The sequence below is a fragment of the Myotis brandtii genome, unplaced genomic scaffold, assembly GCF_000412655.1.
Source record: "Myotis brandtii unplaced genomic scaffold, ASM41265v1 scaffold157, whole genome shotgun sequence".
NCBI lineage: Eukaryota > Metazoa > Chordata > Mammalia > Chiroptera > Vespertilionidae > Myotis > Myotis brandtii.
Window position 1 is genome coordinate 6345797 of NW_005355708.1, and position 17873 is coordinate 6363669.

The window sequence follows — 17873 nt, forward strand, 5'->3', positions numbered from 1 at the left end:
AAAGTAGCACTTGTTCGCTGCCGCCCCAGAGGCCGGGGACGGAGGCATCGGGAGCGGGCATGGCGACGTGGTGTCAGCCGGACTCGGGTATCCGGGGCAGGTTGGGGCTGGGCTCGCACCAGAGGCCTCTGGCCTTCCTCGCTCTTTAATTTCTGGAGGTCTTTAGCAATAACTTGCGTGAGGACAGGAGGGCAGTGTCAGCTGAAACTCTGGGTCGCAGTTGTGTTTACTCTTAGCCAAGCAAGGGGTGTGTGTGTGTGTGTGTAGGTCCCTTTTCTCCCTTAGGATGAAGTTGGCAGGTGGCTCATAACGGCGGAGAGCGCTGTGTCTTGGTTTACAAGGTTAATAGCTCAGAAGTAGAGGCCAGAAACCGAAAGCAGACTTACTCCCTCCCCACTTGGCTGTCGGGTGGAGAACTTTGCCATAGCCTCTGTTTGGGCTCAGAAGGTCATGTGAGCGAAAATAAAACCTGCCTATGCAAATTACGGACCGAATCGTCCTGGCTCCCCTCCCCTTCCCCCTCTACTCCCCCCCCCCTTTTTTATTTTCTTAAATGTGAGATGGGAAAGGGAAATCAGATTTCAAAGTTGAGAAAATAAAAGGCATCGTCCTCTTCTGTGAAGTGGTGGCCTGACCGTGTTCCTCGTGTCCTTTCACACTCTCATCCGTGAATGGTCACCCCCTCCCCGTGGGAAGTGGGGAGGGACGAGGATTGTAGACCGTTTTCTCCAGAGAGATGGGCAGCCAGCTTTCCTTGGAGACGGGCAGTGGACTTGTGCTGCACATAGACGCTGGGTGGTGTGTGTCTGGGCTGGAGGGGAGGGTTGGTAAGTCAGACAACAGGTAAAATATTTTGGATGCTCTGGGCATTGTCTCCTTCTTCATAACAAGCCATGTTTTAGGGCCTTGCGAGTTTCATCTACAGAAACAGGGATCCTTTGATCCTTTGTGAGCAATACTTCCTTTCATAGTTGTGTCTATAAAAGGTTTTTGTTCAGGGCGTATAATGACCGACTTATTTTTCCTCTTGTAAAAGTGGCCTTTTAATGTGTTTCCTACCTTCTGCCTTGATCGTGGTGTGAAAATTATGGCATCTTACCCTGTTGCTCTGTGATTTCCATTTCAGGTTTCTCTGGAAACCCTCCTGGTAAGAGTGGAGGAGGTGGGACACTCTGACCCCAAGACAAAAGGCCTGTAGCTCCAGCCAAAGAAAATAAACCTTAGGAAGAAAAAAACACACCAAAAAACCCCACAAACAACAACAACACCCCCCATCAGCTGTTCCTGAGAACAGCCTGCAGTGGAATCGACAGAGAGGACGACTAATGCGAGTGAGGAAGTGACTGTATGTGGACTGTGGAGACAGTAAGTCACGTGGACCCTGAGGGCCTGGACTGGGTTAGGAACTGTTGTACTTTCAGAGGCGAGGTGTCCAGAAGGGACAAGTGAATGTGGTCTGGAGTGTGGCCTTGGCTCTGCGGGCTGTGCTTTCCTCTGAGGCCGTCAGGGAGCTCAGCCCCTGTGTTCTGCCAGGGTGGGGTGGGGGTCTGGCATTGAGTGGGGGGTGACTTGCTGGCTGGAGCAGCAGAGCAGTGGCCTTGATTTGTCTTTTGGAAGATTTAAAAACCAAAAAACATAAACGTTGTGGTCCTTCAGCAATGCTTTCTCTGAAGAAATACTTAACGGAAGGACTCCTCCAGTTCACCATTCTGCTGAGTTTGATTGGGGTGCGGGTGGACGTGGATACTTACCTGACCTCACAGCTCCCCCCACTCCGGGAGATCATCCTGGGGCCCAGTTCTGCCTATACTCAGACCCAGTTCCACAACCTGAGGAACACCTTGGATGGCTATGGTATCCACCCCAAGAGCATAGACCTGGACAATTACTTCACTGCCCGGCGGCTCCTCAGTCAGGTGAGGGCCCTGGACAGGTTCCAGGTGCCCACCACTGAGGTAAACGCCTGGCTGGTCCACCGGGATCCGGAGGGGTCTGTCTCCGGCAGCCAGCCCAGCTCAGGCCTTGCCCTCGAGAGTTCCAGTGGCCTCCAGGATGTGACAGGCCCAGACAACGGGGTGCGAGAAAGCGAAACGGAGCAGGGATTCAGTGAAGATTTGGAGGATTTGGGGGCTGTAGCCCCTCCAGTCAGTGGAGACTTAACCAAAGAGGTTAGTGGCCACATGGAGGAGTGGGTGGGAGGGGTTGGGTTGGGGGTGGGGATTGGCTGGTCCTGGAGGACTGTGGTCTATGGTACTAACTCCTGTAAAGAACCAGAGGTTGGGCTGGGGGTGGGGGGATGTCTCAGGCATTGTTCTTGAATAGGAATGAGCTGAATTGTCTGACTGGGATGGGAGCCTGGGAGCAGCATTTCCTGCGTTGAACCATTGACCCACCTCTAAATGTACCGTCAGGGCAGTGGGAGGTTCCTAGAACATGCCAGTGTGTTTACTGCTTGGATTTCAACATGACTCCTGGAGGCCCTGGGATGGGGGAGGGAGTCATGTTGTGATGGGCTTTGATGCCGTGTATATCTGTTGCTAAGACACAAATATTTTGTGGACTCTTGCCTTGTACCTCCCCCATCAAAACACACATATATATCCTGAAGTTCTACTCCCTTGTGGTCAGTCCTGTTGTTGTTTTAAGGTCCTGATAAGTCCGCTGTCCTGGGCCTGAGCCAAGGGGTAGATTTAGAGAGTTATTCTCGGTCCAGTGAGGACCAAGGCTCCCTCTTTGCTAAAGGCCCACTGTAGGGAGTAGGAAGGTGAGGCTGGGAGCAGAAGAGGAAATGCATTCTGTTGCCCGAGTCCGCTAGCTTTGAGCTGTCAGATCTTTAGCTCCTGACATGTGGCTGACATACTGTTCTGGGCAGAAAGTGATGTAATTGATTTTAATAATGTGAATGGCTACAACTGCCCCTGTCCCACCAACATGATGATAAGATGGCTTTGAGCTCTGTTTAGCCCTGGCTTGCCACTCAACCCCAAGGAGTTTGAGAAAAGGCCCACTGCAGTCTTCCAGCCATTAAGAAAAGAGAAGACTGGATTGCACTAGGCTGGGTTTTCCAGACCTGAGTGTTCGTGGTGGTGCTGGGTGGGGAGAGGGGATGTAAAAAGTGTTACAGATACTGAACTTGGCTCTTTCTTCCCACTAGTCAGACCAGGTTTTTTCTTCTTTCCTGCACTTGAGCCTGTTCCTGAGCTCAGTTCTCTGAATGTTAGTGACTCAAAGCGTGTGGCTTCCTCTGGGCCAGAGGTCCTAAACTGGGGGTGATTTTGCTCCCCAGGGGACATGTGGCAATGTCTAGAGACACTTGGTTGTCACAACTAGAGGTGCTATTGACATCTAGTGGGGAGAGTTCAGGGATGCTGCTAAACTTCCTAAAAACAGAACAGTCCCCCAAATGACAGACTCATCTGGCCCCAAATGTCAGTAGTGCCAGGTTGCTTTACTCTTCAGCTGGCTCATACTGGAGCTACTTTGAAAGAGATTAGAATTATCTGAGCATGTGAGACATGAGCATTCCTTACCTTTCAGTGCATTTTCTGTTCATCTTCACCCGAGGATATTTTTCCATTGATTTGTAGAGAGAGTGGAAGGGAGGGCAAGAGACAGAGAGAAACAAACATCCATGTGAGAGAGACACATCGATTGGTTACCTCCTGCATGTGCCCTGACCAGGGCCGGGGTCGAGCCTGCAACCAAGGTACGTGCCCTGGACCGGAATCAAACCCGGGATACTTCAGTCCGAGGGCCGACATTCTGTCCACTGAACCACACTGGCTAGGGCTTTCTTTCAGTGCATTTAAAAAAAAATCTTTATTGTTTAAAGTCTTACATATGTCCTCTTATTTGCCCCATTGACCTCTTCTAGCTTACCCTCCCCTCCCCGCCCCCGTCTTCACTGCATTGCATTTTTTCTTAGATTCTTACAGCGCCATTGGAAACGTGAACCTCTCTTCTTCTTCTTTCTCTGTCCATTTACTTCATGGACTCGCCTTGGCACAGTGGTCTGAAGACTATGCCTCCCAGCCTAGGCTTCCTCCTGCCCCAGTGTAGCTCCCCAAGGGGATGGGTGTAACTGGGCTTGCTCTTGGGAACCCTGCAGGGGGAGCTCCATTCCTATTCCTGCTGGGAGCTCTCCTGGGATGGGATGTTTTGGATGTAATGTGGCTGGGTTGGAGTGGAATGGGGTGGGACTTTGACCCTGCTTTCCTCCATTTCTTGGCCTTCATGAAGGTTATGTTTTCTGTGACACTAGGCCTTCGCTACTCCCTTTGGGGGCTGGCGGTGGGTCAGCATTAGGGGCCCAGGCTGGGTATGGGGGAAGGGAGGATTATTATGTGTCTAGAACAACATTTCCTCAGCAACTCAGGGATAAAAATACCCAGGTCTAGAGCATGTGACAGGCATTGCTGGAGCTGGTATTATCCCTGGGTGGCAGTGCTCCCCTGCTGCCAGGCCTGTTCGATGGACAGCCATAGCCCAGGCCCTTGTCAGGATAGGATTCCCCTCGAGGTTGGCACTGCCTAGGGCGAGGGTGGCCTGTGTACAACTCTTCCCAGGCAAGGAGCAGTCTGTGACCAAGGAGAGCACACTGTCCCCGACCTGACTTTCGGCTCAAGGGGAGCAGCAGTGAGGGTCGGAGTCAGAATTGTGATGCTGATTCTGTCAGGGGTTTCTCTCCTTCTTTAGAGATGTGGGCCGGGGTGGGCAGAGAATCTTCTTGAGCAAAGCGAGGGTAAAGGGAGTGGGGGACATGTTTGTGGCCCCAACATTGTGGGTGGTGCAGAACACTTGTCTCCTTCAGTGTTGGCCTTCGGGCTCCTGGCTCCCACCTCTTGGTAGGCCTGGCCAGCACGGTGACATGGTGGCACATGGGCAAATGGCATTTTCCCTTCCTCTCATCTGGCCTGTTGTAGAGTGACAAAGCCCCGGGCTCACATTGGATCTGGATACACCGGGTTCCTGCCCAGCCTGGCTTGTCATCCTTGGGCTTGAGGACAACTGGCCACAGTCCTCCTGAGGAACGGGAAAACTTCCATTTCCAGGGAAGAACTTAAATTCCCGCAGTAGCTTCAGGAGGAGTGTCTGCCCAGTCCTGAGTGGGCTGGGAAAGCTGGATGCGACTGGAAGGAGTGGCACCCCTCCCCCCCCTCACTGCCCAACCCGCACTGGCTTTCTGGGCTGGGTGGGGCTGCCCGCCCCTGGGTGCGTCTCCTTGAGGAGAGGAGGCGGCCCAGGGATGGGCTGGTTCCTTGCGGCAGCTTCTCCAGCTGCCCTGGTGCAGAGATTGGCTCTGGGCTGCAGCTAGGTAACAGGCGGTGGGAGGGGATTGGCTCTTTCCGCATCTCCAGCGGAGACTTGGGGGAGGAGATTGGCTCTCGTCGCAGCCTAGGTAACGACAGTGGGAGGGGATTGGCTCTTTCCGCAGCCCAGCTGCTGACCTGGGGGAGGGGATTGGCTCTCCGCAGCCTCAGCAGTGACCTGCGGGGTGGGAGGGGGAGGGGATTGGCTCCTTGCTGCAGCCTAGGTAACAAGTTTGGGGGGCGTGGGGATGGGAAGAGAGGGAGGAGTGGGAGGATAGGCCTAGGAGGAAGCTTGCTTTCCTCTGCAGCTTGAGCACGGAGCATGGGGTGGGAGTCCCATCTCACTGCAGCCTCTGCGGTGAGCTCAGGGTGGGGGCTGCTGGGCGCCTGAGTGGAACTGGGGTTGTGAGGTGGGAGGGGGCTGCTCAAGGATGGAGGAAGAGGGCTGGGCTGGGCCGCCCAGGCAGCTGTACGGGCGGGGCACCTCCTCAGGCCCCTCCGAGCTAGCACGGGGCCACCCTTCCAGCGTGGTGTGCTCCCTGCCAGCCAAGAGCTCCTTGCAGCCCCCTGTCCGGCTTCCCGGCACCGGCTGCCCTGGGGCTCATCTCGCAGAACATGACCCGCCTGGACCGCAGCTCTCACAGTGGTGGGGGCCCTGCCAAAGGGAGCAGGCCCCTTAACTCTTTGCTGGCTGGCCAACGGGTGGCCCAGCCCCACTCTGCTCCTGGGTCCAGGGCTTCTGTTCAGGTTGGTGTATGCGGGGAGACCAAAAGGAGAGGTACACCTGGTGGGAGGTCTTAGGATCAAGGAGCGTTATAGTGGGAAAGGATACCTGATAAGGGCTAGGGAGGTGGGTCTAATCTAAGGATATTGCTTTCTGAAAAGTGCCGGCTTAACCTGAATGGAAGCCAACAGTAGGGTTTCTTTAGCTATAGGAGGTGTCATGTGTAGAAAAGCTCCAATAGCTATTTACTGGGGTTCTATGCTGGTGGCAGTGGGGGTCGCAGTTGGTGCAGGAGCCACCAGGGTAGAGCAGGAGGGGGTGTTTTGGTACCTGAGGCAGCAGCTGTGGCCAAGTGGTGATGGAGGCTATGTCCTTGAGTGGGTTGACTGATGGGGAGTCAGTGAGTCCTGGGGTGTGGTAAGGGCGTGAGAGCTCTGGTGTGAGAGGGGGCACTATGGGGCTGGCCTTGGCAGGGGTGGGGTGCCCAGTGAGGATCAGCTGACTGCTGGAAGCTCTCCTGGGAGCGGCAGCTTGTTAGGATCAGCTGGAGAGTGAGGATTCAGGCAGGGATGGATCTTGAGGTGAGCCTGGGCTTTAAGAGTTGTGGGTGTTCAGCCTTACTCCTGCCTCAGCCAGGGAAGGGGGAATGGCTGGTGACAGCCTGTCATTGTCATTGGTTTCATCAGGTGGTTGCAAATGCAGGGATTTTCCTCTCCAGCCCAGCCCACCCCTTTATGCAAATGAAATGGTACCATAGGCTGATGCAAGCCTGGCCACCATCGAAGCAATTCTGCATGACAGTTTGCCCTTGCTTGCTGTGGCCAGCTTCCTACAAACCCTGTTTTAAGGGATTCCCATTCCCCAAATGAGAAATGCCTCTTAACTTCCACCTTCCTTCTTGCATAGCAATGAGGTGCCCTGCCTTTCAGCTGGGGTGTTTCTGGTGCGGATACTAAGTCCCCAGACTGGTATGGTGATGGGTATGCTATTGGTTTTTGCTAGGTTTTGGTTTTTTTGGAGGCTGGTGTCTGGAAATGGATGAATGAAGCCTTGCTGATGCAGAGTGGGGGGCGGGGGGTAGAGGCTGGGAGCTGTAGGCCTGGGAGGGAATAATTGGAGCGATGCTAGGAAGGACCTCTTGAGAGGCAGGAAGGGGCCCCTAGATCCAGAGCTAAAGTCATGGTGATCTGTCTTTCAGGACATAGATCTGATTGACATACTTTGGCGACAGGATATTGACCTGGGGGCTGGGCGTGAGATTTTTGACTACAGTCATCGCCAGAAAGAACAAGATGTGGATAAGGAACTGCAAGATGGAGTGGAGCAGGAGGACACCTGGCCAGGAGAAGGAGAAGAAGTTCTGGCACGAAACCTGCTAGTGGATGGAGAAACTGGGGAGAGCTTCCCTGCCCAGGTACTCCCACCTCTGCTCACTCCAGGAAACTTATCTTTAGAGAAGGCAGTTGTGTCTTGTGGGATGGACTGAGTGTATATTTTGGGTTGGGGTCTCTCACAGTGAGTGGGCTGAGAAAAGAGGAGTGGATGAACAGAATAGAAATAGAGGGGCCAGGCTTTGGTAACAAACAGCACAGAGGAGGCAAAGCACCTAGCAGATTCCTACTTGCATCAGGACTCTTTTACCTTCCCTGTTCTCCCTTGGAGTTTGGGACTTACGGTCTGTCATTAGCCCGGAAACAGAGGGAGAGTGTGGGCCTACAACCACGCAGGTCTTCCTTCAATGTCCCCTTGGGGAAGCCTGCAGGCAGCCAAAGCCTACATCAGTCAGACTTACAGTTGCTGTTGCCACAGGTGCCTGGTGGGGAGAACCAGACAGCCCTGTCCTTGGAATTGTGCCTTAGGCTGCTGGAGGCCACCTGCCCCTTTGGGGAGAATGCTGAGGTGAGCAGGACTTCAGGGAGAGCCCACCAACTCAGCAGGGTAGCCTGCACACAATGTTCCTACGGGCTGCCTGAGAGGCCAACTCTTGGTGCTGGCCTTGTCCTGGCTGCTGGGGGTGAAATCAGAGGAAGGAACAGAACCTCAGATGGTAGTTAGTCTCTGGGAGGAAAGCAGAAGGCTGGTCTTTCCTTTTTTCTTTGTTAAAGTCTCTGTGTTTTACCCTAGTTTCCAGCAGACATTTCCAGCTTAACCGAAGCAGTGCCTAGTGAGAGTGAGCCCCCAGGTCTTCAGAACAACCTCTTGTCTCCTCTCCTGACGGGGACAGAGTCACCATTTGATTTGGAACAGCAGTGGCAAGATCTCATGTCCATCATGGAAATGCAGGTAGGACTATCAGAGCACAAACTCATGGGACCTTGTGTGGAGGTATCTTAGCACTTACTTGCTTTTCCCTCTCTGGGAAGAGAAAGAGTAACGTATCTGTCTGATTCATAGGAAAGTGAGAACACTGAGAGGTAACTGTCTAGGTATCTCCTTGGGGAGATACGGGGTAAAGTCAGGAGTGGGGTTTGGGATAAAACCCCAGGGCTTGAGCCTTTTAGAGTAGGCCTGCTTCCTAGGTATGCCTCCTTTTTTTCCTTCAAGCAGATAATCACTTGGCTGGGTGCTCCCCAGGTTTATCATTAAGCTGACGTTCATGTAATGCTTTACAGCCACCGTTATCTCACTTGGCACAATTATCTAGTCAGCCCTTTATTATTTATTTTTAAAATATATTTTTATTGATTTCAGATAGGAAGGGAGAGTGAGATAGAAACATCAATGATGAGAGATAATCATTGATCAGCTGCCTCCTGCATGCCCCCTACTGGGGATCGAGCCCGCAACTGGGCATGTGCCCTTGACTGGAATCGAACCCAGGACCCTTCAGTCCACAGGCCAAGGCTCTATCCACTGAGCCAAACCAGCAAGGGCAGCCCTTTATTATTTTAACGGTGAGGACATGGAAGCTCAGATAGGTTACGTGATATACCCATGGTCACATGAAAGTGGTACAGCTAAGTTTTCTCATTCCAAGGCTTGGTCCTTTTTTTTACTATGCTGATTTTGCAATGAAGAGGTAGTCAGTGTTAGGTGTTTGCTTACTCTCTCTTCAAGATGGGGGAGTCTGGCCAAACATGCGTTGGTCAGTCCTGCATTGGAGTGGAGTCCATATGAAGGAACCCATCTCTGTCAGGCCTGGTGGACCAACTAGGGCCAGGAGCTGATGCCGTGGGCTCTGATGTCCAGTTTCTTGTTTTTATACCCATGCAGTTGTGCCTATGTTGGGTGTCTGCTCATATAAGCCTTCAGCTTCACCTGGCGGGGAGTCTACTCTGAGTAAAAGGTGACACTCTTCTTCCCTTTCAGGCCATGGAAGTGAACACATCAACAAATGAGATCCTGTACAATAACCCTCCTGGAGACCCACTGAGCACCAACTATAGCCTTGCCCCCAACACTCCCATCAATCAGAATGTCAGCCTGCATCAGGCGTCCCTGGGGGGCTGCAGCCAGGACTTTTCCCTTTTCAGCCCTGAGGTGGAGAGCCTGCCTGTGGCCAGCAGCTCCACACTGCTCCCACTGGTCCCCAGCAATTCCACCAGCCTCAACTCCACCTTTGGCTCCACCAACCTATCAGGCCTCTTCTTTCCACCCCAGCTCAATGGCACAGCCAATGACACAGCAGGCCCCGAGCTGCCTGACCCACTGGGGGGTCTGTTAGATGAAGCCATGCTAGATGAGATCAGCCTGATGGACCTGGCCATTGAAGAAGGCTTTAACTCTGTGCAGGCCTCCCAGCTTAAAGAGGAATTTGACTCTGACTCAGGCCTCTCCTTGGACTCTAGCCATAGCCCTTCCTCCCTGAGCAGCTCTGAAGGCAGCTCCTCCTCCTCTTCTTCCTCTTCTTCCTCTGCTTCTTCCTCAGCCTCTTCCTCCTTTTCTGAGGAAGGTGCTGTTGGCTACAGCTCTGACTCTGAAACCCTGGATCTAGAAGAGGTGGAGGGCGCTGTGGGCTACCAGCCCGAGTATTCCAAGTTCTGCCGCATGAGCTACCAGGATCCGTCTCAGCTCTCTTGCCTGCCCTACTTGGAGCATGTGGGCCACAACCACACGTACAACATGGCACCCAGTGCCCTTGACTCTGACAAGCAGATGAGCCGGGATGAGCATCGAGCCCGAGCCATGAAGATCCCCTTCACCAATGACAAAATCATCAACTTGCCTGTGGAGGAATTCAACGAGCTGCTGTCCAAATACCAGCTCAGCGAAGCCCAGCTAAGCCTCATCCGGGATATCCGGCGCCGGGGCAAGAACAAGATGGCAGCGCAGAACTGCCGGAAGCGCAAGCTGGACACCATCCTGAACCTGAAGCGGGATGTGGAGGACCTGCAGCGTGATAAAGCCCGACTGCTGCGGGAGAAGGTAGAGTTCCTCCGGTCCCTGCGGCAAATGAAGCAGAAGGTTCAGAGCCTGTATCAGGAGGTGTTTGGGCGGCTGCGAGATGAGAATGGGCAACCCTACTCGCCCAGTCAATATGCTCTCCAGTACGCTGGGGATGGTAGTGTCCTCCTCATTCCCCGCACCCTGGCCGACCAGCAGGCCCGGCGGCAGGAGAGGAAGCCAAAGGACCGGAGAAAGTGAGCCTGGGGAGGAAGGGGGGTTGACACTCACCAAGATTGAAACTGGAGAAGGGCTGGGCCTGGACCTGGACCTACAGTGGGGGACTTGAATGCCTTGTTATCCAATAGATCTCAGATGGGATGACTGTGGGTCAGTGGACAGGAAGAGGCGGGCATAGGCACTGTCTGGCTCAGCTTCCCCCACTGGGGAATGTCAAAGTTGCCAGACTGTCTGGGTGGACAGGGTCTTCACCCATCCCCCTTTCCTTTGAGGGAAGGGGTGGGGTGGTGATGACATTGATGGAGGCCGACAAAGGGGAAGGAAGGGACTTGTGAGAGGAGAGAAAAGTAGTAGAAAGTCTCATTCCAGGAAGAAATGAAGGAAAGAAAAACCAAAAAAAAAAAAAAAATCAAAATCAAAGCTGGAAGAAAAAACTGCAGGTTAAGATTGAATCTGGCCAGGATTCCAGGCAGCAGGTTTTAGGTGGGACTAGGTCATTGGTGTGAGTAAACCCCACTTCACTCCAGGGGAGGGGTGGAGACAGACAAGGTGAGTTCTGGGAAGGGCTTTGTGAACTCTTTCTGCTCCCACACTTTGATATCCATGAAGGGGAGCTCTTAGATAACTCCTTGAACGTTTCAACACAGGGGAGCTACCAGGACCCGACACCTGTTTAGAGGGTTAGGATTAAAGGATACTGAACAGGAAAGGGTCACAAGGCCCCGTATTGCAGCAGCCCCAACACCAAGCATGCCACTCACTGTCCCGCCACTCCATCTCCCTGGTGCCCAGTCACCCCTGAGCTGAGGTTCCCATGACTTCATCAGAGCCTGCATGCAAATGCTGTTCTCTTCCCTGCCCCTCACCAGCTGCCCAGAGCTCTTCTGTAGCTGGGTGCTGGCAGTGCCCCCAGTATGGGCCTACAGCCTTCTGGGGGCTGCTCTGAGGCAGGGGGGATGATGTGGAAAAGCCAGGTAGTATTCAGCACAACACTGGGGAGTGACCCCTCAGACCTCCCACCAACAACTGGGCTTGTCACTGGAAAAAGCCAAAACAAAACCCAGCAACAAAATACTAGTCCTCTTAGAGTTTCTTGCGCTTTGATTTTTTTAGGGCTTGAGCCCTGTTTCACTTATAGGGTCTAGGATGCTTGTGTTGAGTAAAAAGGAGATACCCCAATATTCAAAGCTGCTAAATGTTCTCTTTGCCATAAAGACTCCGTGTAACTGTGTGAACATTTGGGATTTTTCTCCTCCGTCCTGAGGTCTCTGTCTGCTTTCTTCTTTGAGTTTCTTCCTAGGAGGATTAGAAGTGCATGAATGGAGGTTTACAGCATCTTCCCCTGCCCCAGGCTCTTGGCCATAGGCAACTTCTCAGCACCCTGAGCTCAGCAAGGGATCCTGGAGGACTGCCTGGGGGAAGCAGAGGGAGTGGTGCCAAGGTGGCCATATGGTTCCAGGACCAGTGTCTTTATTTTTAACTGTGTGCTACTGCTCCCCCCCCTCCTTGTCTGGTTCTTGGGTACAATCTGGACTAGCAGGAGTTGAATGGGGGAAATGCTGGTTCTCCCCACTTTGGGGGAGGGGTAACACATTAATTGAGCAGTAGGGATAGAAGGTATGAGCCTGGGAGTGCTTTAATAAATTATTTTCCTTGTAGATTTTATTTTTAATTTATCTGTGACCTGCCAGGGAAGGGAGAGGAGAGGTTGTGAGCACATGACAAAATAAAATAAAATGGATGATTCATTCTCAAGTGCAATTTTTCCCTACCTTGAATTTAAACAGTAAATAGGTCTCAGGAGGGCTGGCCATTGTGTGGCTAGGGCAGAGCTTACCTGGGAAGGTGGGTTGACAGTAAGTAATTTAGAAAAGACAATAGTCTTAAATACTGTATTAATAACCTTTCCAAGCAGGTGTTAGGTACCTGTTCACAAGGTATACCAGCTGAATCCCCTCAGAGGAAGGATTCAGAATCCTTTTGGCTTTTCTCAAAGGGCATGCCAAGTGTTTCAGTGTAAAATAGCATGGCCACAGAATGAGAGAAGCAGGAAGCCAGACCCCAGGTTTTGGAAAGCCCCAGCCGAGGTAACTGAAATCTGACACACACACACCTCTGCCTTAATAACAAGCCTTGGAAGTGCTGAATGCTGCAAGGTACTGGGTGGATGCTGGAACTGCCATATGCCCATCTTGAGGTAGGTGCCAAATGCCCAAGTAATGAATACTCAGTGGCAGTCTGAGATTACTGGACAAGATTTATACACTTGGTCTTGGCCAAAAGGCTGAGAAGCAGTTCAGGACAAGGTTTATGACCAGAAGCCATGATCCTAGTAACAGAACCTGTGATCTTTAATTTCCCTGTACCACTGTGTGACCTGGCTCAGCCTTCTTCTTCAATGATGCTGCTAGTTTATCCTAAGGGATGGAATAGAATTCCAGGAACAATATTGATTTCTTAAACTTATTTCAATTTACAATGGCTTTCCCCTTACCTCTAGTTGAAAAGGATTGGTCATACTAACAAGAGCTCTTCCTGCATTAGGAATTAAGCAATATTTGTCAGATAAAACCAAGATTCTTAAAGTGAAAAACAAAAAAAGTCTAAAAATTAAGTTTAAAAAATTCACTGCTAATAAAAAAATACAAATTGTTATGTAGAAGAATAAATTGACAAGTAAAATTCATAAAGTAATATTTTTGTATTCCTTCTAGAAACAAATATATATTTTGGTTTAACAGTATTAGGTTATAACTTTTATCTTGTTTTGCAACTTCTTTTTTAGCTTGAGATGTAAAAGGTTTTAAGTGAAACATTCCTCTCACCCCCTTTACTAGTGTTGCCTCTAGTCTGAGAAAGTATTTTTGTCACCTCCTTTCCCCATGTCCCCGTATGGAGAGATCTACAGTTGTATCTAGGATCACGTTGATTAGATGGGGCTTTCGGCCAAGTTGGTCAGCACTGCTGTGGGGCTGACCTCTTTTGCTGCTGGCTGGTGGAGTGGGTGTTCCAGCTTCAAGGTTTTTTCTGCCAGGAAGATAGGACTCACTCAAGTAAGGCTTGTGAAAGACCTGCTACACTTAAGACAGGAAGTGAGCAGAGATTCTAGGGTTGGCAAAGAGATATGAGCACACCTCAATCCTTAACTAAAGACCAAATTTTAGCATGGCCTGCTTGGGTAGGGGTAGAAGACTTGCTTTGTCTTGACTTCAACACCCCTAGGCTTCATTCAAACCAATTTCCCATACATCATAATTCATGTAAGATGGAAACAGACTGTTTCAACACCTGCCCTGCAGATCTCACCAATGAAGCAGGGGCTATTCCAGTATCATTAAAAATAGAAAAAATAAAAACAAAGGGTAAAATAGTGATCTAGAGTCAGTGTCTACAACACCTGGCCTCCATGGCTGACTCCTCACCTTTTCTAGGGGAAGCTAAACAGCAACTAGTCAAACAGCTGGTGAACGGGGCAGTACTTTCCAAAGAACCTCATCTTCCTCAGGCTGCCCTATTCCCTGCTTTTACAGCCCCAGGTTACACCAGGCCTTGCTGCTCTTCAGGTTTATTTAGCAAATAGCTGGAAAAACCAAGTGCCTTGCAGAAAAAATAACCCAAACACCCTCAAGCCTCCTTCCACATGTAGTAGGCACCAACTTAGAGCAACAGCTTTATTTTTTAAATTGGAGAGAAACATTGATTGTCCCACTTATGCATTCATTGGTTGCTTTCTGCATATGCCGTGACATGATATCAGACCTGCAACCTTGGTGCATGTGGACAGAGCTCCAACCCAACTGAATCACCTGGCCAGAGCCAGAGCAACAGCTTTAGCAGCTCAGACTAAATCAGTAGTTTTAGGGCATCTGCAGCCAGAGTCTGTTTTCTTACTGACGCTATCTATATGCCAATAAGGTACAGGTTGACGTTTGCCTCTCTGGAAGTTGTTTTCCCAGCCAAGTGTAGAAATTCTCTAGCAAAACCTAGGTGCTTGGTTATCCTAAGAGATTGTTTTCTTACCACCGATTCATCTGGAAAGTGAATAGTGACCCATAGACCAAAATATGTGTGTCATTTTGTCAGTGTACCAAGAACAGTAACCCTTCTTTCACCTTTACCTTCTCTCTCACAGAGGGGTTAGTCACTTTCCTTGCCTCTAGTTCTGACTTCATTGTGGAGCCATGTGGGGACTCTGGGGAATACACGTGAAACTTAACACCTGATTTGATTTCTAGTCCTTGTTCTGTCCAGGGATTCTTTGAAAATGCACATCTGCCTAAATTAGCGGATTAACAGAATTCAGTGCACCAGTTGTCTCCTGAGAAGAGTATGGGACCTTGCTAAAGAGTTGTGTTCAGAATTAGTTAGAAACTTTTGTCTTCCTTTCAGAGCACACAAAAATACCAGTGACGGCCTCAAGGATGGTTCTTTTCCAGACTGGAGATAGACTGCACAGTATTTGTTACTTCATTACAGATGATATTTCAACCAAGGAAATAAAACCTAGTTTAGTTCACATGGGGAAAGGTGGAGAAAGACCATAGTTGATGCTCTGCCCTGACCCAAAGCCAGGCCCCAAAGTTCCCCAGTCTGACCACAGGCTATGCACACAGTAAACAGGGCAGGACTGGTCAAAGTCAACTAGGATTTAAAAATCCATGTGGGGTAAACATGGCTTTGGTACTATCACCACCATGCAAACTAACAAGGTCATAGTGCAGACTCAGACCTGCTGTTGAATATTTTAACACAAGTTATTTAATATAAACAAAAACTATAGAATTGAATTGTTAGCATACGTTGTAAACTTACTGTTTCAACTTTACCTTGGAGTTCTGTCACCTCACTGGCCTAAATAAGAAAGAAAAGAAAAGAAAAAAGAAAAGAAAGAAGCCTTAGAAACAGACTACAGTTGACCCTTGAACAATATGTGTTTGAATCGCACAGGTCCACATATATGTGGATTTTTTTCAATAAATACTGTAAATGTATGTTCTCTTCCTTATGATTTTCTTTATTGTAAGAATATAGTATATAATACATATAACATACAAAATATGTGTTTTACAACTGTTATTGGTAAGGCTTCTGGTCAACAGTAGGGTATTTTAAGTTTTGGGGGAGTCAGGTTATATGTGGATTTTCAACTGTGTGGGGAGGGATGTCAGTGCCCCAACCTGTGTTGTTCAAGGGTCAATTAACTGTGCTGCTGTCCTTGCTACCACAGAGCAGGGCCAACTATGCTTTTCATCCCAGCAGGATGGTTATTTCATATTTCATTTGCTTTCAATATTCAGCAAGAAGCTCCCAAGGCCAAGGTCGATTACAAGTCATTCATATAAGTGAGATGAGCAACTTGAACATTGTCTAGGAAAGCAGTAAGTTTTGGATAAAACCTCAGCACTGAACAGTCAAACCAAGGGTGATGTGCAGATCAGAGACTGATTGTTGTCTGGGGATCTTAAGCTCTTCTATCAAACTTCCTTAACCATATACCAGAACACCAGGATACCTCTAACTTGATTGCTTTCTACTACAAGGCAAAGTGAAGCCAAAAATCCTTCCTTTTTACTAAGCTGAATGCAGCCTAGTAGTGATACTGGTATTCCAAATTCTAGGAGGGAAAACACTCAGCCTGGACTTAGTTCAGTCCTATCATCTCTAAATTTTTATTTTTAAAAAATATTTTTACTGATTTCAGAGAGAGAGGGAGAGGGAGAGAGCGATAAAACATCAATGATAAAAGAGAACCATTGATCGGCTGCTTCCTGCATGCCCCACACTGGGGATCAAGCCCACAACCTGGGCATGGGCACCGACTGGGAATCAAACCATGACCTCCTGGTTCATAAGTCAACGCTCTACCACTGAGCCATGCCGGCCAGGCATGAGCTCTAAATTTTTAAATGAGAACATCCTCATGAGACAATCCAACTTGCAGATCAGATTAACATCTCAAACAGAACCTAGCTCCATACATAGTTCAGGATCTGGAGCACTACAGAAAATTTGCACTTCAAGTTTCCAGTTCCACCCAATGATAGCAATTTCCTCTATCATTTTCCCTTTCTGTATGAGGGAGATAATTACTTTGTAACACAGATTCCCAATGCCACAGACTATAAAGATATGCTGAGCACACATGGCCAAAACACCAAATAGCCATGGATTAAAATCAAAATGAGCTGAGCGTGAATGAGTTCTGGTATAGAAGATGATATTTGAAATTAAATTCAAATATTCAACTTAAAAATTCAACTATTAAAAGTTATTTAAAATCGGTAGTCAAAACTTTCAAATGACACTGAAAAGCATAAGTATTCCTTAGCACTGTCAGTTGATAGAGTGCACCTGTGGTCAGTATACTGGCCATTTACTGTACCAACTTGAAACTCAACTGAAGACAGTGGAGGAGCAAGGCTGTTGCTGTTTTTTTCTTTCACTGGTTCTGCCAATGTAGGACATCTCCAATAATGATATTGTCACCATATTAGTAAGCTCTCCTTTTGTAATAGTAATTAAGGCAATAACCTATCTCCTCTTCGAGTCCTGGCAAGAGGTCTATGATGATGCAATTTCACTGAAGCCATCCAACAAACACATTTTGCACTGCCTGAAGAAATATTCTCTGCATACTTTGTTTCTAAGATTTGTTGTGTCTATGTATATTTGTTATTTCTAACATTGCTGCATGCATTTGTGGCTTCAATAATCACTTGAGAAAAAATTATTCTTAAACTTGAATCTAGAAATGTGATAAAGATAACAAAAGTGTGGATACCTATCTCCATTTCAATTTTCATTGTATGTAATATCATTTTCAGTGTCTTCCCTGGAATGATATAGTTTTATAAGAGTTCAGGAATCTAGAAATGACAATGAAGTGGGTTCCAAAGGTTAAGGCTAATGACGAATAGCAGCCCATTCTGGACACAAATCAATGCTGAAGGCTAGTTTCAGTACATCTTATGATGCAGAACAGAACCAGAACACTGCCCACCTCACCCCCAACTCTCTTTTATTTATTTAGCTACTGACTGCTCTGCTGCTGCCAACTCCAAGAACATACCCTCAGACCTCTGCAAAGAAAAAGCCTCCCAGCTCAATTTTCCTTATGTCCCCCCAAACTCCTAAAAGACATTTTGAAAACAGTATCTACACATCAGTTTACTTGAAACAAATGCTTTGTACTAAGGGAGCTGAATATTTTACGCTGATTTCATCTCAGTGGAAATCCCACTTTCCCTTTTTATAAACGACGAGAGTCAAGTCCCATT

At 49.1% G+C, this 17873-nt stretch overlaps 1 protein-coding gene across 5 annotated transcripts; it reads left to right on the forward strand.

The window, feature by feature from the left end:
- Positions 1–11855, forward strand: NFE2L1 (nuclear factor, erythroid 2-like 1). 5 transcript variants are annotated; one of them, XM_005861939.2, is made up of 6 exons: positions 1–87; positions 1127–2168; positions 7232–7447; positions 7843–7932; positions 8158–8316; positions 9343–11855. In XM_005861939.2, exons 2-6 carry the CDS (start codon positions 1659–1661, stop codon positions 10615–10617), a joined length of 2250 nt encoding a protein of 749 aa, XP_005862001.1. In that variant the 5' UTR covers positions 1–87; positions 1127–1658; the 3' UTR covers positions 10618–11855. The 5 variants fall into 5 exon arrangements, with proteins under 5 accessions (XP_005862001.1, XP_005862002.1, XP_005862003.1 ...); XM_005861940.2 differs by having other exon boundaries at positions 7265–7447; XM_005861941.2 differs by lacking the exon at positions 7843–7932.
- Positions 11856–17873: the final 6018 nt, after the last annotated feature.

What these genes read in the sequence shown, in the direction of transcription:
- NFE2L1 (XM_005861939.2), top strand. Translation starts at nt 1,659, where the DNA reads ATGCTTTCTCTGAAGAAATACTTAACGGAAGGACTCCTCCAGTTCACC. An exon ending in CCTTTGGGGAGAATGCTGAG is followed by an intron (nt 7,933 to 8,157) that starts GTGAGCAGGACT and finishes GTTTTACCCTAG; the next exon opens with TTTCCAGCAGACATTTCCAG. An exon ending in TGTCCATCATGGAAATGCAG is followed by an intron (nt 8,317 to 9,342) that starts GTAGGACTATCA and finishes CTTCCCTTTCAG; the next exon opens with GCCATGGAAGTGAACACATC.